This window comes from Pleurodeles waltl, chromosome 6, assembly GCF_031143425.1.
Source record: "Pleurodeles waltl isolate 20211129_DDA chromosome 6, aPleWal1.hap1.20221129, whole genome shotgun sequence".
Classification (NCBI taxonomy): Eukaryota; Metazoa; Chordata; class Amphibia; order Caudata; family Salamandridae; genus Pleurodeles; species Pleurodeles waltl.
In genome coordinates this window covers 32020123-32042322 of record NC_090445.1, presented here as the reverse complement: position 1 = coordinate 32042322, position 22200 = coordinate 32020123, and the positions used below count along the sequence as shown (strand labels likewise).

The 22200-nt window shown below is 45.6% G+C and overlaps 1 protein-coding gene across 1 annotated transcript in view; it reads right to left on the bottom strand.

The window, feature by feature from the left end:
- CEL (carboxyl ester lipase) overlaps positions 1–22200 on the bottom strand; it is a 52002-nt gene that overhangs the window by 8449 nt on the left and 21353 nt on the right. The window contains exons 5-10 of the mRNA XM_069237133.1: positions 15185–15315; positions 13481–13588; positions 11576–11693; positions 9431–9617; positions 8450–8653; positions 2892–3089 (exon numbers count right to left, since the gene is read on the bottom strand). Coding sequence (XP_069093234.1) covers positions 2892–3089; positions 8450–8653; positions 9431–9617; positions 11576–11693; positions 13481–13588; positions 15185–15315 — 946 coding nt within the window. The remainder of the gene's footprint in view (positions 1–2891; positions 3090–8449; positions 8654–9430; positions 9618–11575; positions 11694–13480; positions 13589–15184; positions 15316–22200) is intronic.

Sequence of the window (22200 nt, the reverse complement as noted above, 5' to 3'; positions counted from 1 at the left end):
ACCCACTAAAACACTGTTGTGTGCGCTCTCACACCCAGACAATCTGAAAGCCACTCTCACCCCCAGATACACCCTCTCACACCTATTCCCACACCCAGAGAGGTCGCAGACAACTCCTGCCATGCATGGCCAAAGTGAAATGCGCAACATGGGGTTGGGTGGTTAGGGAGGTTGTCCGCGGGGTCTGGCTGCAGGCCAAGTCTTGTGGGCAACCTCCGCTGCACATGGTGAAGGCTGTGCATGGTGTAATGTTGGGTAGTTGTAGGGGGTTGGCCACAAGGCCTGGCCCCAGGCCAGGCCCTGTCACCAACCGCCGCCGCACATGGCTGCTGATTGCATTAACGTATAGAAGTGAAAATTACTATACATTTAAAAAAACACTGAAATTCACTGAAAAAGCCAAAGGTTGCAGGGGCGTTATAGTTAGGAAGTAGAATTTAAACAACCATAGAAAATCACTTAAAAAAAACAAAGGTTACAGGTACATTATAGTTAGGCTCACATTTTAAACGTACAAAACCTTAGAAATTCGCCAGGTATAGTTAGAGTTATCTCAAGTAACTATAACTTGTGCCTTAAGGTAACTGTAACTCACGCCCTCGCCATGCACTGCTAATTACTCATAAGTTATGGCACTCATGGCATCTTTGATAACATCACTGATAATATCAATGTAATGTTTGCAGTAAAATTTTGACGAATTTGGGTCCTATTCCCATCCACACCAGAACCGCCTTTAGATAATCCCATTCCAAGGTATCAAAGGCCTTTTCTATGTCTAACGATGCCACCCAGATGTTTGTGTTCGTTGAGCTTGCCCAGCCCATTAACATGATCAGGTGGTGTAGGTTCAGAAAGGTGTTGCGTCCCGGTATAAACCCATTTTGATCAGGGTGTACTAGAATTTGTGCAATAGGGATCAGACGGTTGGCCAACACCTTCCCCGGATCTTATAAGCCAAATTCAATAGGGACAGAGGCCTGTACGACCCCATTAGAAGTGGGTCCCCATCGGGTTTGAGTAAGATCACTAGTAAAGCCTCATGAAGAGACATAGGGAAGATTCCCTTGGAAAGGGCTGAATTATACAGTTTAAGTAGGAAAAGGGTGAGCCTGGCTTTGAAGGTGGCATAAACTTCTGTAGGCCAGCCATCTGAACCCGGGGTTTTCCCGTGCAACATTTGTGAAATTGCTTCTGAGATCTGTTTCAGTATTGGGGGTTTCGAGATCTGCACACAGTGACTCCTGCAGTCACGGCAGTTGTACCGTATCCAGAAATGACCCAATTTGGGAGGCATCCGTGCTTTGGGGTGTTGTGTATAAGTCTTTGTAGTAATCACGAAATGCGGTGTTGATTTCCTTTTGCGTGTTAAGGAAAGTGCCCATCTTGTTGCATATTGTGGTGATTGGGGGTCTTGGTCTCTCAGGGCGAAGCAACCACGCCAATAATCTGCATGCCTTATCACCCTCAGCGTGTTTACGAGCGCGGTATTTGGTGTAGTCTATTTTGCATAGTTGCGTAGCATTGCAGTGTATGTCAGTCACGCACTTGGTAAAAGGGCAGCTACAGACGGGTCAACCAATAGACTTTTTTCGTATTGCTTGATGTCAGATTCTAGAGTATGCAGAACTCTGCGTAGTGTCAATTTGGAGCCGTACGACAATTTAATAGAGTGCCCTCGAAGCACAGCTTAAAAGGCATCCCATTTCGTGCCTGGGTCTGTGGCTGTACCCTCATGTGTAAAATAAGTAGTGATATGGTTGGAGATGTCCGTGCAGAAGATTAATCATGCAGAGCTTCAACCTCTTGGAAGCGCCAAGTTGGTATACAATGGCGTTCTTGGCCCCATCTCAGTTGCAGTTGTAAGTGGGAATGATCTGATTTGGTGCAACCTAAATATTCAGCCATGGAGACCCTGGTGAGTGCCTCGTTGCTATAGTACATGAGGTCAATCCTGGTGTGGATATCATGCAGCCCTGAATAGAATGAATATTTCCTAAGTAAGGGATGGAGGCTGTGCCATGCTTCATCACTTGTGTGTGTGATGCCCAACGTGTAAGGTGTTGGGTAAGCAATATTGAGTGCACTCCCGACAGTGGAGGGTGGGAACGATCTCCGTCGAGGTTTGGTACACAATTACAATCTCCACTCCAGTGAGTGAGTGCTTGTAAATTATGTAACAGGGTTGGAGTAAGGGACTGCAGAAAACAGGCCAGGTTGACATTTGGGGCATATCACGCATGATGAGCGGCCGCTCTATGGGGCGCTGTTGAACCGCACACGCAGCTGGTGAGGCCCGCGAGCCATGGAGAGCCCCCCTCATATCCAGGGGGAGCACTCCAGGGTTAAATGGGGTCCCCCACTTGCACAGCATTTGCCCCCACATGTGGACCTTTCATGCAGCAGGATCAGTAATGCAACCGGGGGCTGCAGAGCTCTGTGAAGTGCGACTTACTTGGTCGCCATCTTGGCCACGCCCCCTATATATAGATAGATATAAATATGCATAGACAGATATAAACAGATAGACATAGATAGAGATATACATATAAATATAGCTAGACATATTTACATAGGTATAGATAGACATATTTACATATAGATAGAGGGATAGAAAGATATATGTAGATAGATATATAGATATATAGATATATAGATAGATAGATAGACAGATAGACAGATAGATAGACAGACAGACAGACAGACAGACAGACAGACAGACAGACAGACAGACAGACAGACAGACAGACAGACAGACATGCTTTGCAGGGATAGTGCTCTACATCTTCACATGCAGCAGGTCAGTGCATGTAGAATTAGCATTTTGACACTTACAAGAAAGTAACCGCTCCCAGATGTTCAGGAGCTTGGGTAGTGGTCTGGGCGCTTACCCCGTTCTCGCGAAGTTTGTCCAGTACGCAATCATGTATTGCGAGACATCTCGGTCCCTAGGGCGGTAGCCGATGGGGGTGGAAAAGGGCTTGGCGAAGATGTACTGGAGATCCTCTGCATGGTCTGCCCCCATCCAGCTGGGGTAGATGGGCATTCGCGAGGGGTGGGAGAACACGTAACTGTAGGTCTTAACATTCCTATAATAAAGTGATAGGACACACTGAGTACAGAATAAAACAGAGTATTCCCTGTCATCTTAAACTGTAACTTTGGGCACCACACCTCCATCTCAGGTGATGACAAGGCTGCTATCGAACACTCAACTGCAAAATAAGGACTAACTTGTGGGCATGGAGTGTTGGTGACTGGAAGACACACTCTGTTTCATCTGTGCTGTAGTCGGGGTGTATTTGGTAGAGTTTGCGTTGAAAGAGACGTTGGTTTAAAAAGACGACTGTAGCAAGAGGGTTTGGATTGGGGGCATTGCAAGTGGGTTGGATTGGGGGCAACAGGTGGCTGAAGGACTGGACCAGTGATTTCAGGTAGCATATTGTTTACATTTGCAGTTGTAGCAGAAGAGTTGGATTGATGGCTGTAGGTGGCTAGGGGGATGTATTGGGGGGAGAAAGTTAGGATTATTGAACAAAAGGTTGCATTAGGGTCTGTAGGTGGTCAAAGGGTTGGCTTGGGGATTGTGTGTTGCAGAATGGCTAAAACAGAATGGCTGAGATGGCAGAATAACTGTATTAGTGGCTGTAGACGGCCAAGGTTTCGGATTAGTGGCTGCAGTGTTGAATCAGTGGCTACAGGTGACGGGAGGATTGGATTGGTGGCTGTAAGTGGCCAAGGAGCTGGATTGGTGGCAGAAAAATTGGATTGGTGGCAGAAGGACTGTATTGATGACTGTAGGTGGTCAGGATCTTGAATCGGTGCATGAAGACTTGGAGTAGTGGTTGCAGATGGCCAAAGGGTTGGATTGGTGATAGAATGGTTAAGTTGGCAGCTGTATGTAGTGCATGGGTTGGGTAGGTGGCTTTAGGTGACAAAGGGGATTTAATGGTGACAGATGGGTGGATGGCGGTCTGTAGGTGGTCAGTGTTAGATTGTGATTTATGTGGGAGGATAGGTAAATTGGTAGACAGCATCATGGCTATATATGGCAGAAGGTTTAGATTGGCGGCAGAATGTTTAGATTGGTGGCTGCAGGTGGCAGAAGGGTTGTTTTGCCTGCTTTAAGTAGAAGGCTATTGTGACTTTATGAATGAACCCAAAGGAATCGCAATGGTGCGTGGAGTTTCTAGTGCAAGTTGGACAGATGTATGCGCATAATGTAGTGTGGTGGCCTCAGTGCAAAGAGTAAGGAGTGGAAATATGATGATGGATTCTTGAGTTTAAAGTTTATCTTGAGGGTTTATTTATTGCCTGAATTATGTTGGTTGGTGGTAATGAAATGTTTATTTCTTTGCGAAGAAAGTGATGGGGAAGTCTTATGAATGTGATGGGGCTATGTTGGCTTTCACTGGAGGAGGTGGGATGCTAGGCATTTGTTTTGTGTTGGTTGTGGTGAAGATTTTGTTGCTTGCTCAGATTATTTGAGGCACTGGTGTTGTGCCGATGAATGTTAGATGTGGCTTGATGGTTATCATGGCCGTGATTAGTGCAGAGGTTGAAATGTGGTTATAGATATTGGAAAAGGTGACCTAATGAGCACTGGTTGCCCAGGGGGCACCTTGGTGGATTGGCGTGGTGGTTGGGTGTACGGAAGAGGCTCTTTTGGAGCATGGTGTAATTTTCTGGCATGGCTTGCCCACTGAGATTGAATTTGCACTTTGTGTATGAAATATGGATATGCTGTTAAAGATACGTCTGCTGTGTGTATGGCGGTGTTACTAGCAGCAGATTGAGTAATGTATGTTACATGCTACCCCTCTATTCACATGCTAAATTAAACAAACCCCTCCATAAAACACTACACTCTATACAGAGTCATCTGCACTAGCCCTGCATCCAACACTTCATACCACACCTGTTTCTTCTCTTTCACCAACTGCAACACACTTTTATGAGGGTCATGAAAAGGCAAAACCTAGATTGGATGAGCTACAAACTCATAAACTCATGAATTATATAATCAGATCTTCAAAGGTCTGAATGCAAAGGAAACACCTGGACTGGATGAGACACTCCCTCATGTACCTGGGAGACTTGAGATTATTTTCTGCTCTGACAAATCGGACTCCTCAGAAGCGAGTTCCTTGAGCCCACTTTGGTTTTTGAATGAAAGTTTTCTATAAGTATTATCAGTGCAAAAAGGGGTCCCTGGCCAGAGTTTACCAGTGGGGCATGGAATGCCTGAAGCCACACAGGCCAGTTCTGTTAAGATCCAGTTACAAAAGCAGCTTATCTTCAGGGGCACTTCTTGTTGGTGCTTCTCACATTATCAAGTCAGTAGCAGGCAGACTTTAGGATGTCAGACCCTAGCCTAGGGGAACCGCCTTAAACCTTTCTGGGTTGAGCGGACATAGGGCCTCATTTACGAGGCACTAGCGGCACACTGCGCCACCAAACCTTATTTTTTCTGGTGGTGCAGTATGCCAGCCCGTATTTACAAGGCCATGCAAAGCCACCTTCCGTAAATATGGACCCCTTCCACGCAGAACACTGTTCAATGGGTGTTCCCACGCATGACCCATGAAACCCAAAGGAATCGGACGCATTCCCAGATTTACAAGTCTGGGAATGCGTCAGATTCCTATGCCACCTCGGGTGTGGCATAGGGGATAAATATATTTTTCTCTCCCTTTTCTTTCCTATTTCTATATTCTCTCCCTGTTCTTTCCTATCTCTATGTGTGCAGCATTCTGCAGCACACTTAGAAATAGGAAATCACCTCTTGTGATTGTTTTTGTGCAGGAAGGGGCAACTTCCTGCACAGAAACAATCATCCCCATTACGCAGGCACTATTGTACCAGACTCCTACGCCACCTCAGGGGTGGCATAGGGAGAAATATCTTTATCTCTCCCTGTTCTTTCCGTCTTCTATTATCTCTCCCTGTTCTTTCCTTTTTCATGCTCTATGCGGGCGATTTTGGCTGAGTTGCGTGAGGTGTGGAAACATGCTCCAAACATGCAGCGCATAAGTATTATGCGTCGTGGAGAGCGAGAGGAAAGGCGAAGCTGTGAGGACCTACTGCCCAATGTCTGCATTTCATATCCTGGACACTGGGGTTATGTGGATGAGTAGGTCATGTTCTAATGCTTTCCAGAATTGGTGATGTTTGCAAATTCTCCATGTCCGAGGGATCAATCCGCACTAAAGTTTCACTCGCTGGATGGATCCTTGTGAAGGAGCCAGCCTAGAGCAGATTATAATTGGTAATATTTGAGTTTCTCTTGAAGGAAGAGTGGTTTAGTCCTGTGGATCGCTCAGTGAGATAAGGGCATTGCTTTAACTATGACTGGTCTAGCCCATGAGTACTCACAAGTATTTTCCAAGGGGCCAATAAGTTTGGTTAGTAGTATGACCGAGGGCCGCACTGATGATAGCAGGGTGGTGATTGGGGTGGGGGGTGAGGTAAGGTAAGGTGGGTGTAAGGGACGTGAAACACGTACATCTAGTGTCTGAATTGCACAATGTAAAACAAGAAAACCTGTGATCAGTCCCAGCATCCCCACTTTACCAAATTGTGTGATCCTAGGCAATTGTTTTACTTCACTTTCCCTCCTTTTTCTTCATTATCACATACAAGAGGGCCTCCAAATACATGACTTGGGGATGTGCACTGTACAAAAACTTCTCCTGTGTTCTCTTCAGTTTACTGAATATTAAGTCACTGCGGGGAGTCCTTACGCCACAGGTTTGTCGGATGGGAGCCAAGAGGAGGAGAATGACTTATAAGTTTGTGCGGCTAGACTAGACTGGTTGCTGGCTAGGAGGCGAGTAGCGATCATGTGGGTGGGACAACGGGTGCCGTCTACAGAGCGCTGGGAGAGGATGTGGCAGAATGGTCGCTGGCAGAGGAGGGGCACTTGAAACACAATAGAAATGATGGAAAACTTCAGGAGGATTTGGGTGCAAGAGTAGCGCTGTGTGAACGGTTTAATGGATCTATCAATATGCAATTTTGCATTTCCTGTGACGCCACAGAAATCGCTATTTAGGAAATGCAAAATGATATGTATGTAATTATCGATTTTCCAATAGCGATTCCTACAAAGTAGGACTCGCTATTAGGAAATTCCATTGCATTTGTTCAATGGGCTGGTTTTGCATTTCCCAAACCAAGGATGGCTATGGCAATAGGCCCCTTGTGATGCACACCAAAAATAGTGGTGCACACATAGAGCATACATACGCCCTGGGGCATGTGTGTGCTCTATTGCACTTTAAACAAAAAAAAAACATTTTTGGGTGCTTTTTTAAAATTACACATTGTTACCATCAACTTGGAGTCAATGGTATTTGCATTTCCTAAATGTCTGTTTTCCATTTAGGAACTGCTTCGTACATGTGCATTGGAAATCGCAAATAGGAAATCACTATTTGCGAATCACAAAACGCAATTTCTACTGGGTAGAAGTCACATTTTGCGATTCTCTAAAGATCTTTCTACATCTGAAAAGCCCATTAAGTATTTCTTAATGGCCCAAAATAGCGATTCAGACCGTTAAGACGTTAAGAAATGCTAAATGGCTTTGTACATCTGGCCCAATGTCTCCTGCAGAGGAAGGCTGCAGTGCGAAAGGCACGGATTCCGATGCCGAATGATGTGGCCTATATGAACCTGGCAGACTAAGGGTTTCTTGCTTTGAGACCACCACTTCCTGGTTCACTAATCTACCACACTAGACTACAACCTGAACTCACTGTCCCCTGCATAATGTTCTCCCAGAGTATTGTACTGTAAAATGTGCGCTGTTTGCGGGTTTGTTCACAGTACCCGAGTTCAGTCGCTCTGCTTGAATGTTCTTGTTACATTGAACAAATAACTGTTTTTTCTAAAAAAGTATTAAGTCAACAAGTTTCATAGGACTTCTAAAGAGTAAACCAGGGGTGTAGTCAAGCTGAGAAAGTAACCATCCAAAAGTAGCCTGGCCCTTTTGCAGGAACCCAAGGTATGGGAAAACTCACTGAATGCCCCTCATCAAGAGGTCAATTAGCTGCTTGGCTCACTTGTGACCTGAAGGTAAACTTGGAGTCCATAGCCAGTCCTAGGATGGTGCTTGTGGTCTGTCTAGTAGTCACAGGATGGGATCTCCATTGTTCTGGCCTTGACCTTGAGCTGGTTCCAAACATCATGAGACCATCGTTTGTCACAATTTTTCCAGAAGTGAGCACACTGAGGAGGTAACTTAGAGCAGAAGGTATTTTTTGTGTGTTCTTCTGTTTGTGTGAGAGTAAACATGTTGTACTTAAATCAGTAGAAAATGCATGCAGTGTCTCCTCTGAACCTATGAGATCCCCCACAAGTAGCTGGGCCTGGAGAATGCACCAATATTGCTTCATATCCAGACAACAAACAAAACTGACCATGATGAATAACATACAATACTCACTTGGCATTGCGGTGGTGCAGGGCCAGGGCTGTCTGGGTGGGAACCAGGAAAATGTAGTCTGTTTCCACGTCCACAACTGTCCTCTTCATCGTCTCCTGGTCGGGTGACTCGGGCCAGGACTGAGTGTACAAGTTGTAGACCATATTTGCACCCTGAACCCCCTTCTCCATTGTCAGCCCTTCAACCACCTTGAACACAGTGTTCCTGCAAACATCAAGAGAAAGTATATGTCTTACAAAAGAAATTGGGTGCTGATGGTTGGGAGGGGGGCCTAAGAGTCATTTAAAACAAAGATAAACTTGGGTGAAACCTGCCTAAAAAGTATTTGTTTTACACAGTTCCCACTAGCTTCAGAACAAATATAAAATATAAAAGTTTCTCTAGTGCACCAGCAAAGAGCACCAGACACAAGGCCCTTGCTGCAATGATCCCACAAAATACGGGTGCAAATCATATCTGCTAATTTGTGTTAGCACAGGGTGCTCAAACGTGCCAGATCACAGTTTGCACATGCAGGGGTGGGAAATCAAACTCGATTTATGCATGACTCCATCCACTACTGTGTATGCATACCAAGAATTTGCACAATTTGCTCCCATGATTTCCAGCAGGTTTTCCTACTGCAAATTGTAGGGACAAACTCCTGAGTCAGGCACAATTTCTGCCCAACTTGTAATCCAGTTTTAGGGGCCAACTGGAGATTACATTTTAAGAGAGGTTTCAGCTAAGTAGAGTCGACAGTGCTGCGACACATTTGTCAGATTAGATGGGCCAGGGATTTACTTCTCTGCAACTGAAATGAGATGGTAAATTGTCACTATAGAATAGGGAGCAAAACATCAGAAACTGACCAGGAGAGACTCCAGGTCCTTGTCTAACTTTCTACCTCTGATATGTTTGCACATTGTTTCGACGACACAGTGCACCTGGATGCTGTGGCACTCAAAATAGCTCCCCCACCCGCACCCGGGTCCATCTTACGGGGTGATCTTCTGAAGAGGCTGGTTGATTTGAGGTACGTCGAGGCCGGCGAAGAGGTGGCCGTCCATGTTGTTCACTCCCGCCATGTAGTCCACGTTGGCTGCGTTCTTGAAGAGGTTCTCCGGCTCAGCAGGGATGAAGTCGCCATCAATGACTGGGGAATAGGCAATATAATGTACCATGGGATCTGTTGGTGAAAAAAAACAGGAGAACGGGTGAGTCGGAAATAGCAGGAGGTTGGTAAGAAACACAGGAATTTGGAAAGCAATTGGCGAAACGTGGGATCTGATTTAGAGTTTGGCCGACACAAACGTGACTGATATCCCGTCCGCAGTATTACGATTCCCATAGGATATAATGGGATCATAATACGGCAGAAGGGATATCCGTCACGTTGGTGATGGATTAACCCGTCGGCCAAACTCTAAATCAGGCTCTTGGTTCTGAGCTTTAACAATGTTAAACTTTAGTACAGGCTATTAGCTTACTACAAATCTCCCTCAGCTGCGTCTGCTGAAGTCAACAAGTCTACAGCAAGAGAGGTGCTCGAAATTGTAATTTTATGCCCAGTCCTGTAGAATATCTCAGTTGGACTTATTTTTCTTTTAGTTTTGTTTTTTTTCCCGCAGGAAGTTGGGCTTCTTTTTAGAATGCCTGCTGAGAATGAACACAAAGAAAGACACAGGTAAGTAAAATGCTGGATTTAAGGACAACTGGAATCTTTTCACTGTTGTTAGTGTTAAGTACAGCAACATTAGTAACTCAAGTTGAGCTAGAAGAATAGCTATCTCTCTTTTTTAAGACTGCAAGAATCGCAATTTTAGAAAATAAAATAGTAATTACGGTTGCATTTACAGTATTATAATGAACTTTTCATAAAGCACTTGTTGCCAGTCTTAAAGTTATTTCTGCTGTTAAGAACAAGGATGTGATTATTAAAAGGGTGTTCACATTTTTTTGTGTGCATCTTGCTGAGGACAGCAAGTGCAGCACACAGCATGCACTGCTCAAGGAGTTTGCAAATGCACAGCACACAGTGCAGCACAGAAAGACACCCACCGCTGGGTGGTTTGTGTGGTAGAACTACCAAACTGTTAAGGGGCCCACTGAAGACTTCCACGTGGGTATGTGAATTAAAGGGCTGCACACACTACTGTGGCGGTCTTCATAACCACACCCCCTTAGAGGCAACACAGATACCAACTTGCCTGCTCAGGGGCACTACAGTCCTCTTGGAACCCTGAGACAACAGAGAGAGTGTTTCAGGAACCATCCATGCCCCTCTCCAAGGGCAGAGGGTATAGGTGGAGAGTTGGAGGTGTAGCCTCCTCCCCAGACTGGGAGCATGATAACAAACATGCCACACATAGAGCTCTAGATTAGACGTCTTTATTACTCAGCATATGATCACACAATATTCCCTGATTACATCATAACCGTTAATAACTACAACTTACCTCACAGCAAACTACGCGATCTCTCTCTTACGTCCGCCCAGAACCGCAAGGGTTCTAGAGCTCCTAGTCTCACAATACTACAGGAGGTATATTAATTTACACACATTTAGCTCATCCCCAGTAGGCTTTTTTTTTGCCTCTGCCCTTACTTCAACAACATGGAACAAGTGTGCAGAGGAAAGGTTTCCCTCATTTGCATGTAGCCTCACCCCGCCAAGCTGGGAACGCCCCTTTGCCACTGGGCAGGCACTTCTTTTGATGCTGAGAAATTCATAAGGGAACGTAAAAACAGCTGCAGTCACTTATACTAGAAAAGAAATCGGTGTTAACACCAATTGTGCACTTGTGGTCCGATGTCTCACGATTGCCCAATTTACTCATAATGAATTGAGCGCAACTGACTGAAGGATGCCATCTGTGAACTTAACTTATGGGGTTACTCTTGCACCTGGTTCCCTGACCTACTAAACTTGTAGCCCCCTTCTACACGTGGCCCGCCTCACTAACAGTGGTAGCTCCTACACTCTGCATTAAATAAGTGCACATCTGACCGCCTGCGGCGTCCCTTAGACAGCTCACAGCCACAGCTTGTTTTCTTCCAGTGCTTTATTTGCGCTAGTGGTTGCTGTTTGTGGGCAGCGGAGCTCACTTCTGTGAAGCAGGATTAGATTTGGGGGGGGGGACTTACACTCCAGGCCACTAAGGACCAGTTGGTACGCCATGGTGATGGCTTGCGGGTCTGTCACTTTCAAGCAGTTCACCATAGCCGCGTTGTCGCTCACGGGGCACCCCACTTTCTGTGCTAGCTGAAAGAATTAAAAACGAAAAAACAGGTCAAAGAATAGTTGAAGGCTGAGGGAAGCAGAAGCCAGGTCACAGTAAAGTAAATACTGAGGGGAGCAAAACCCAGGTCACAGTAAAGTAAATAGTGAGGGGAGCAGAAGCCAGGTCACAGTAAAGTAAATTCTGGGGGGAGCAAAACCCAGGTCACAGTAAAGTAAATAGTGAGGGGAGCAGAAGCCAGGTCACAGTAAAGTAAATACTGAGGGGAGCAAAAACCAGATCACAGTAAAGTAAATACTGAGGGGAGAAAAAAACAGATCACAGTAAAGTAAATACTGAGGGGAGCAAAAACCAGGTCACAGTAAAGTAAATACTGAGGGGAGAAAAAAACAGGTCACAGTAAAGTAAATAGTGTGGGGAGCAGAAGCCAGGTCACAGTAAAGTAAATACTGGGGGGAGCAAAAACCAGATCACAGTAAAGTAAATACTGAGGGGAGCAAAAACCAGATCACAGTAAACTAAATACTGAGGGGAGCAAAAACCAGATCACAGTAAAGTAAATACTGAGGGGCGCAAAAACCAGATCACAGTAAAGTAAATACTGAGGGGCGCAAAAACCAGGTCACAGTAAAGTAAATACTGAGGGGATCAAAAACCAGATCACAGTAAACTAAATACTGAGGGGAGAAAAGGCCAGGTCACAGTAAAGGAAAATCTAAGAGAAGCACAAGCCAGTCATAGTAAGGTAAAAGGCTGAAGGGAGCAAAAGCCAGGTCAAAGTAAAGTTAAAGACTGAGGGAAGCAAAAGGCCATAACACAGTAAAGCAAAAGGCTGAGGGGGGCAAGAAGTCAAGTCACAGTAAAGTAAAGGACTGAGGAAAGCAAAAGCCAGGTCACAGTAAAGTAAAAGGCTGAGGGGGGCAAAAGCCAAGTCACAGCAAAGTAAAAGACTGAAGGAAGCAAAAGGCAGGTCAGGGTAAAGTTAAAAAAACTGAGGGAAGCAAAAGCCAAGTCACGGTAAACTAAAAAGCTGAGGGTAGCAAAATCTACGTCACAGTAAAGTAAAGACTGAGGGAAGTAAAGGCCAGGTTACAGAAAAGTAGAAGGCTGAGGGAGGCAAAAGCCTGGTCACCGAAAAGACAAAGGCCACAGTGGTACCCCATAGGTGTGTCATTCTAGATGGCGTTTGCATTTTTGTTTCTAAAAACAATGTAATACACAAATGTGTGACTGTTAATGTTGATGATTGTGTAAAAACACACAATGATACTGGGGCAGGGTTGCTATGGTTAGGTCAATACAGGAATACTTATTTACAAGGTATTGAAAGTCTGACTGGCAATTTCCCACTTGTTTGTTTTTGTTAAAACAATCCACCACAGCGAGCATCAATGGAAAATAGCACAAACACATGGAATGGGCACTGAAGCCCCAGTGTTGCTTCTGGTTTAACGCAGGTTCACGTTTGAAGACCTTTGTAACATGCATCAGTTTATCTAGTACCCGGGCCCATGTGTCATCACAGGGTTGTCGGTACTCTGCCCCCACCTGCAGGATATCTCATAGTTACATGATGTCAGATGAGCAACTCAAACAAACTCAGGCTGTTGGAAGAAAAACTCAACATGACACTTCTGGAACAAGCTCTCCAGACATAATTGGAGATACCGAACCAGCAGCGGGAAGGACCCCTGTGCTTACCACCCCCATATCCAGCCCGCTTTATTTCAGAAATCATTGTATTGGTATTCACACAGCACTTTCTTATCAATTGCAAGACCCAAGTCAACTTGATATTGTGTGCCTTTACCTTTGTAGCCCAGAAGAGAGGGTCCCTTTGGATGGCCCAGGGGGTCAGGCCAACGCCACTCATGCTGATTGCTCGCTTGAACTTCCCCACGTTGTACGGAGTCAGTGTCTACAGCATCCAGAGAGGGACAAAAGACAAGAGCGTTTACTGATTGCACGCATCACTCTACCCATCCTACAAAACATGGAAATATGGCTCCTCTTGAAGACATTAAAGTGCTTAGCGATGTCGTGTACAATCCGTAACAAGAGTTTTTTGTTTCACATTACATTTGTCTTTGGTCTTTTTTGATTATTCAACTACTTACAATGTTTCTGTTTTAGTCTTGCAAAGTGTTACTCTTGTCCAAAGTGGCTCATCCCAGAAGACTGCACCCAATGAAAACACTGCCAATAAGGCATTTCTTGCCAAAGCAAGGGGTGTGTAAAGTTACTAGTGCGCATGGCTTGACATACTTCAAACGCCAACAATGGCAGGGTGTGGGAGATATCTCTGCAATGCTGTGGCTCAGCAGGATGAGAACAAGTGCCCAGGAATCAGGATGGCTATCCCAAGACATTCAGACCATCCTTGATATAGTAGGGGTAGTTTAAGTTTTCCGTAAAATGGGCTTACAGTGCCCAGGCCAGAGTTCTTCGATGAACAAGGCAGGCAAAGGCTCAGCTCTTCCAGGGCAGACATTAGTTGCTCTTCCCAGCAGACTCAACCAACACACTAATTCTAACCATCCTGCGCTATTCAAACGTCCAAGTCCTAGCGACCTGAACTATTCTTTGCGTGTGCTTGGGCATAGGATGTTTATTCACTGGCTGGTCTGGTGTTTGTCTGTTTGGATTCTAGCTGAATAATGTGTCTTTGGAAATGGCTCTTTCGCACCCTTTTCAGACAGGGAAAAGAGATTCTAGGGTGGTCACCATCTTGTCTGGGCCCGGGGAGTCGACAGCTTCATTGGTTTCTGGCAGGGCGTGTAATGAGTGGGAGCTGATGTACATGCTTTCCATAGGAGCCGGATAAGGAGATGATTAATGCGCAAAGAGGTTCCTTTTATAAGTAAGTGTGAAGAGGCTGAAAACAAACTTTTATTCAAAATGGAATTAATGGTCTTTGAAAAGGGTGGAGTCTGGTGGTATAAATCATAGAAGAAGACGAAGGTTTTTAATTGGCGTGTCAGGAAGTAGATCTTTCTCTGAGTGTAGCTACGTAGGGAGTTTTTCCCCCAAATTTGGTTGTGGGACTGTGTTGCCGGGCTGAAGAGAGCAGGCACAGGCTCCCAAGTCTGCCTGGGAGCGCTCTGGCTGGGCACTGCAGCCAATCCCAACGCTGCTCTGAGCAGCGTCAGGATTGGCCACAGGGAAGAGTGGGAGCCTGTGCATGTAACAGAGGAGGTGTGTTGGTGGCGGCATCATGCAGGTAAGTGTCTCCATGCGCCGCCCCACTCATAAAAAGTACAGCGAGCCGCTCCTGCAAACACCCTGCTTCATTGTAAACAACCCTGAATCGTTACTCTTGTTCAGTGCTCTGTTGCTTTCTAGGTAGGTTTGCCTTCAACAAAAACCTATGCATACAAGGACATACATACAAGCACCCCTTGCCCTTCTCGTCTCCCACCAAAGTAGGGTGCACTCAGACGGCAACAGATGAACTCCGTTACAATGCATTCCTGTCTGTTCCATTTTTGGTGGAAGGAATCATCAGATTTCTTACCTGTAGACTGACACTGGCTCCCCCTGCAGACTCCCCGAAGATGGTGATGTTATCTGGATCACCCCCAAAGGCAACAATGTTTCTCTTCACCCAGGAAATGGCCATGTGCTGGTCCCACAGTCCGTAGTTACCTGTTTAAAATACAAATGCATTTCAAATTCTAACAAAGGACCGCCTCAGCACAACCGGACTTTCAAAAGCACAGGACTTTCTGAAAAACAATAACTCCTCACTGCTTTACAGTCCGGCCTCCCCCGCTAGGACAACTAAAAGGCACTGAAAGCAGTAGATTTCAAAGGAAAATCCCATCTAGTGGGAGACCTTTTACCTCCAGCTTTACAGTCTGCCCTGAAGAAGCCCCAATTCTTGCAGGCGCAACGTTGGCCATCTTCATGACCTTACCACAACAGGAGAACCACCCAAAACAAAACTTTTCAAAACATGCACTGGCATCCTATCCCCATGTGTCATGGACTTTATTAAAACAAAATCAAAAGTTCTCTAGGCCTCTATTCAGTGAGCTATTGTCACTCCTTTTCTCAAAATTCTTCAATTCACCCGATACATAGAAGGTTCTAGAACAAACCTTTGTAGAGCAACTACAAGCCCACTTCAGTGTTCACACACTCCTTTTTAGTAAACCATCAAATGATACTGTCCTGCTCAAAAATTGGGATGACTTCAAAGCATCTTACACAGGTGCCACAGGCCTCCTGGTACTAGCCAACCCCACAGACACATATGAAACTAAAGGCCAAGTGTGGCTCCCTCGATAAGCAGATTATTGGACTGGCTCCTTCCCAGAAAACAGCTCAGAGCAAAACAGCATTCCTCACACGTCTTGCCTGTCATTTGTATGTTTTCATATCTAATTCTGTCCCTTCTCTTGATCATCAGCAACCACCTCCTCATATCCCCGGCGTGGAGTAGAGTGGCATAGTGTAGAATGTTGTAGAGGGGTGTTGAGAGGCATTGCTTGGAGTGGAGTAGCTGAAAGTAAAGTGGGTAGGGTAGGGTGGCATAGAACAGAGGAGCCGTGTGGAGAAGAGTAGAGGGCATGGACCAGTGTAAAGTAGACTGGTGTAGAGTGAAGTGGCGTAGAGTAGAGTGGCACAAAGTGGGGTGACAGAGTTGAATGGCAAAGAGTAAAGTGGAGTGGCATAGAGTACAATGGCATAGAGCAGAGTGGCAAAGTGGAATGGTGTAGAGTGGAGTACAGTGGCATGAGTGTCACTGATTAGGATAGAGTAGCATGAACTGCCATAAAGTGGAATGACAGAGGTGTAGACTAGAGCGGCATTGACAAGAGTGGCGTAATGTAGGGTGGCACAGTGGAGTGGCATAAAGTGGGGTAGCATACAGTAGAGGGCGTGGCATAGAGTGGCTTAGAGTAGAGTGGCATAGTGTAGACAGGCTTAGAGTAGAGTGGCATAGAGATGGGTACCAGTAGATTGGAGCACAGTGGAGTGGCATAGAATGGCATTGTGTGGAGTGGTGTGGTGTAGAGTGGCATGGCATCGAGTGGAGTGGCATGATGTAGAGTGAAGTGGCATGGTGTAGAATGGAGTGGCATAAAATACAGTTAAGTGGCACAGAGTAGAGTGGAGCAGAGTAGAATGGCATAAAATAGAGTGGTGTGGCATTGCATAGAGTAAGATGGCATAGAGTGGAGTAGTGTAGAGTGGCATAGAGTATGGAATGGCATAAAGTAGAGGGCATAAAGTTGAGTGCATAGAGTAGAGTGCCATAGAGTAGAGTGGTATGGCATGGAGCAGAGGGCCGCAGAGTGGCATGGAGTGGCACATACTGGGGTAAGGTAGAGTGGTGTCGAGTGGAGCAGCGTAAAGTGCACAGAGTAGTGTGCAGTGGTGTAAAGTAGAATAGCAAAGATTAAAGTGGCATAGAGTGACATGGTGTAGAGTGACAACCTAGAGTGGAGTAGCATAGAGTGTAGTGGTGTACAGTAGATTGGAGTGACATAGAATAGAGTGGTATAGAGTTGTGTGTGTACAATGGTGTAAAGTCTGTAGAGTGGCATAAAGTAGAATGGCATAGAGTGAGATTGAGTAGAGTGGCGTGGAGTAGAGTGGAATGAAGTGGCGTAGAGCAGAGGGGCATAGAGTACAATGGCATAGAGAAGAATAGCCTGGAGTGAAACAGAGTGAAGTGGAGGAGAGTAGAGTAGATTGGGGTAGAGTGGATTAGCGTAGAGTGCTGTAGAGTGCACTGTGTCCAATGGAATAGCGTGAAACAGCATGTAGTAGAGTGGCGGGCAGTAGTGTGGAGTTGCATTGAGTAGAGTGGAATGGCGTAGAGTTGAGTGATGTAGAGTAGAGTGGCATACAGTTGAGTAGAGTTGCGTGGAGTAGAGTGGCATAGATTAGCATAGAGTAGAGAGGCGTAAAGTGTCGTGAAGTGGCATAGAGTGGAGTGGCTTCGAGTGGTGTGGGGTATAGAGCGGTAGAGTGACACTATGGAGGGGAGTGACAAAGTAGAATGCCATTAAGTAGAGTGTAGAGTGAAGTGCATAGAGTGGAGTGGCGTAGAGTAGTACAGTTGTGGGTGTAACTGAAGCCTCAACAGAGATGGCAGATAGGGTGAAAGCGACATAAATTGAAGCCGTATGTCTATGTTAAAAACAGGAAAGCACACTGCACATCCAGAAATAATTCTGAAATGCTTATGAAATAAAAAAGAAAATAGTGCTTTGCAAAAAGCTTGGCCCGTGCTCCGGGGAGGAGCTAACACATGAAAGGAAGGGAAAGCAACAGGAGCTAAGTAAGCGAAAGATTGCAAATGAGAGTGACAAGAAAAACAACTAATGGTGCGCTGTGGACGGGTTGTAAGCCCACTGAATTGTAAACAATACGTCTTGCAGCACAGCACACGCTCTCTGTAGGCGAGACCTAAAAGTGTTAGGAGCGCCTTGCAGAGTGTGGCATGATGCCCCTGAGAGTACCACGTCTCAATTATAATCATAGGACTTGGGTGTATTGCCCATCCCCTCCTACCACCCCCTGGCAAGCATGATCAGGTTTTTATTAAAATCTCTGCAATTCTCTGGCAGAACCATTATGAAGGCCTTGGACAAACTTAAGTGAACCGCTTCACAATAGTCAAACAGAGATGAAATGAAGTCACTGGCAAAAGAAGAAACCTGATGTGGTCAGAAGACAATTGCAGGCTCTAGTTCAGAATAAGCTGATAATAGAAGCCGCCCCCTCCAGTAACATAACATAACATAACATGCGTATTTGTAAAGCGCACGTTCACCTGTAGGACTCTTGGCGCTGAATAACTGATGTTTATCATTACCCAACTCAATGGTACTCATTTTATTGACCTCCCACCCCATATTCTAAATATATACTCTAGAACAGGTGTCTCCATCCAGTCAGTCCTCAGCTCCAAGTAGCTCCCAGACACCTTCATAGTAGGTTGGTTAGCACAGGGTCACGTTTTCCTTTTAAAATTAAGGAAGGCTGTGTTTATTTGGTATTATTATCAACAAGTTGCAGATAGTAGGGCCTGATAGCGAGCAGTGCTCCATCAGGTTTACGCTGGGGCTGCAGCTGGGGTACAGAGGTGAAAAACTGAAGCACTGAGGTATTTAACTCTTAAATAAAAAGTCCTTGCCAACTCAATATTGGAGGGTGAGAAAGAAATGATGCTTCTAAATGCTGTTAAATGGGAGAAAATTAAAATGAAAAGTTGCCTTAATTATTAAGTTAACACTTCATTTTAATTTTCTGACATTTCAAAGTGTCACATTTACAAACACAGGCCTCTTACTTCCAGAGGCCAGTAGACACTGCACCATATAGAACTGAAAAATACAGTATTTTGTTTTTAAAAATGGGAGAAATTCAAAGTTCAGGAAAATGTTAAATTTTTAAAATATTTTGCCAGAACATTTTTCTGCACTTTAAATTTCTCCCATTTAAAAAAAAGTTGTATGTTTGTATTATACAGGGAACGATGCCACATATGGTGAAAGGTATGTCCTGTGACACAAGTATGTACAACATAGGCTCTCAATTACTCATACACATATATCCCATTCATACGCACGTGTTCATACATCCTCAAAGACCACGCTCTCACTGACACACATGGCAGCCCTGTCATACTGCTGTTACTCAAAGTATTTTGTTAGAACCATTGTATGTGGTTCTATGGATGTTAGGATTAAAGTCAAGGAAACTGGACGTGAGGGAGTCTGGTAACAATCCTTGAGTTGTGTAGCTTTCAGCAGCTCACTAGGATTTCACTGACCAGAAGTAGCTCTCACTTCAGAAAAGGTTGGATCCCCCTACTCTAGAACTTGTCATGCTCATGCCACTAAGATGGGGGTGGGGTACCTCAGCTACCTTGTAGGTGTTCTATTTCTATAGCATCTTCCCATCTCTTGACAAAACTATAAACACTATCCTACTGGTCAGGTAAATAGCTACTACCCTTTTGTGTGTACAGATGGGATGGATAAGGTGATTGGTTGAGATGTCACCTATGAGTAGTAAGTTTGGTGTCATGTGTGCTCCACACTTGATATTTTCAACTCTGGGAGCCCATTGGAGGGACCTTCTACCCTCTGCAAGTGCTCGGCCTGGCCATCAGTGAGGAGGGTCGTCCTTGAATTCTGATGTCCTTGTGCTCAGTTTCAGAAGCCCTAGAACCTACGGACGCCAGGGGGCAGTGTGCGTAGGAATTGCCAACTCGCTCCTTGCCGTCACCTCCTTCTTCAGCTGAGACCATGGATATTGGTTCACCAAAACATCACGGGTAGCGGAAGTGACATCACACACCCTTTAACCCCATATGACCTGATAAGGTTAATCTCTTGTTCCACCCTCCACAGTCTGCTTTTTGCTGCTGACTGGTGAAGGAAAGAGTCACAGAGTTTTAAATTACAGAAACTAAGCTTAGCTCTCACATACATGTTTACTTTCAGTTTATTCTCTTATCTGCCTGTTTCTAGTGTACCTCAAGCCTGGGTTTTAAGTTTTAAGTGGGGTGGGACCTTTAAAAACACACATTGAAACGGGTCCCTATTGGGACCTTTATTCATGTCCTTAACCATACAAACAAAAACACCGACCCTTTTCTCGAAAATGGGTGCAAAAACCATTAAGGTAATTCAAGTCAGTGATGCAGTCCCTGTCACTGTTCAAACAATTTATTTCATGTCAATCAACCAATCAGTAGTTGTAAAGCGTGGCTTATCACCCGTGAGGGTATCCAGGCGCTAGGTTGCTGGGCTTAGTCAAAGAGTCTCCTCCTGATGTCCGTCAGGAAAGAGAGATGTTCGGAGGGGGAGGGCGTTCCAGGATTTGGCAGTGAGGAGGGAGAAAGAGTGGCCCGTGCTGTGGCTACTGCGGATGCATGGTGTCTGTGCTAGTGCGGGGGGAGGAGGAATGAAGGTTTCCGGGTGGTTGGTGGAAGTTCAGGCAGTGGGCCATGTTTGCTGGTCCTTGGTCGTGAAGGGCTTTGCAGCGTGCCAGTAACTTGAATTGGCATCTTTCCTGGACGGTGAGCCAGTAGAGGATTCTCAGGTCTTGGGTGATGTAGCTCAGTTTGGGCAGGTTGAGGATCTATCTGGCTGTGGAGGTCTGTACTGTCTGGAGCCTTCTCATGGGTTTGGTAGTGGTTTCTGCATACAGTGCATTGCAGTAGTCAAACCAGCTGGTGATTAAGGCTTGCATGACTGTTTCTCTCGTGCTGATGGGGAGCCATTTGAAGATTCCTTGGAGCAGGGGAGACTGTGTTGATCTGTTGTTTCATGGGGAGTTTGCTGTCCAGGATGATGCTGAGGTTGCGGGCATGGTCTTTTGGTGCGGGAGATGGTCTGGGTTCGATGGGCCACCAAGCGTCATTCCAGAGGGAGGAGTGCTTGCCAAAGATCAGCACTTCGGTCTTGTCAGTGTTGGACTTCAAACAGTTGTCCTTAATCCTCGCAGTGACATTCTTCAAGCAGTTGTGTAAGTTGCTCTTAGTGGTGGTGGGGTCTGCTTGTAGAGAGAGAATGAGCTGGGTAGCTTCGGCGTCGGATATGATGTTGAGATCGGGGGTTCTGATGACGGTGGCTAGAGGAGTCATATAGGTGTGTGGCTGATGATGAATCTTGAGGCATGCTGCGGATTCTCTGCATTCGTCCCGTGTGGAATGATGCAATCCACTTGAGTGCATCTCCCCTGATCTCGATCCGGTGCAGTTTCTTGACGAGTGTGTGGTGGGCTACGGTGTCAAAAGCTGTGGAGAGTTCGAGGAGGATCAGGGCCGCTGATTCTCCCCTGTCGAGCAGGGTGAGGATGTCATCAGTGGCGGCGGATCAGGGCGGTCTTGGTGCTGTGGTTGGTGCGAAAACCAGATTTGGAGGTTGCAAACTATACATGCCCCTATTTCCTACAAGCATTTTCTTTTCCCAGGTGTGTTCTATAGTTTTGTTTTTCATTCGTCATAGGACTCTTGTCATGAATTAATCATCCCCATTTGATGTACGCGATCTCAGATCGTCTCCCAATCCCACCCACCCCCTATTTAGTGTCCAGTGCTGCGTTGCTTCTTAGCTAGGTTGGCGGTATACAAATACCAATGCGTACACAGCGCATACTGCGGACTGAGTCACCTCTAGGTGCCTAGGTAAGTTCAGTGTGTGGATGAGTGTTCATGGTTTGGCATGAATGAGGGTGCTTGCTGTCGCTGTGCGATAAAGGTGTTGAGACTACACACACATCAGTCATTGGCCTCTCTGCAAAGTGATGCCTCATATGTGCCAACTGTAATTATGGTTCAGTGGGAAAGGGTGTGAAAGAGTCGCACAGCTGTTGAAATATGGTTTGTGCCAGAGAAGAGAAAGTAAGAAGCTGCACAGGTAGGGTAAGCAAGTGAGTGAGAGTGTCAAGGAGAACAAGCATTGGCAAAGACAGTAGATCTGTGTATAAAGTGCTAACACATGCAGCATTAGCACATTTGACAGAGAGCGCCAGAGGGACTTTTAAGAGGGAGCTGTAGTTGTA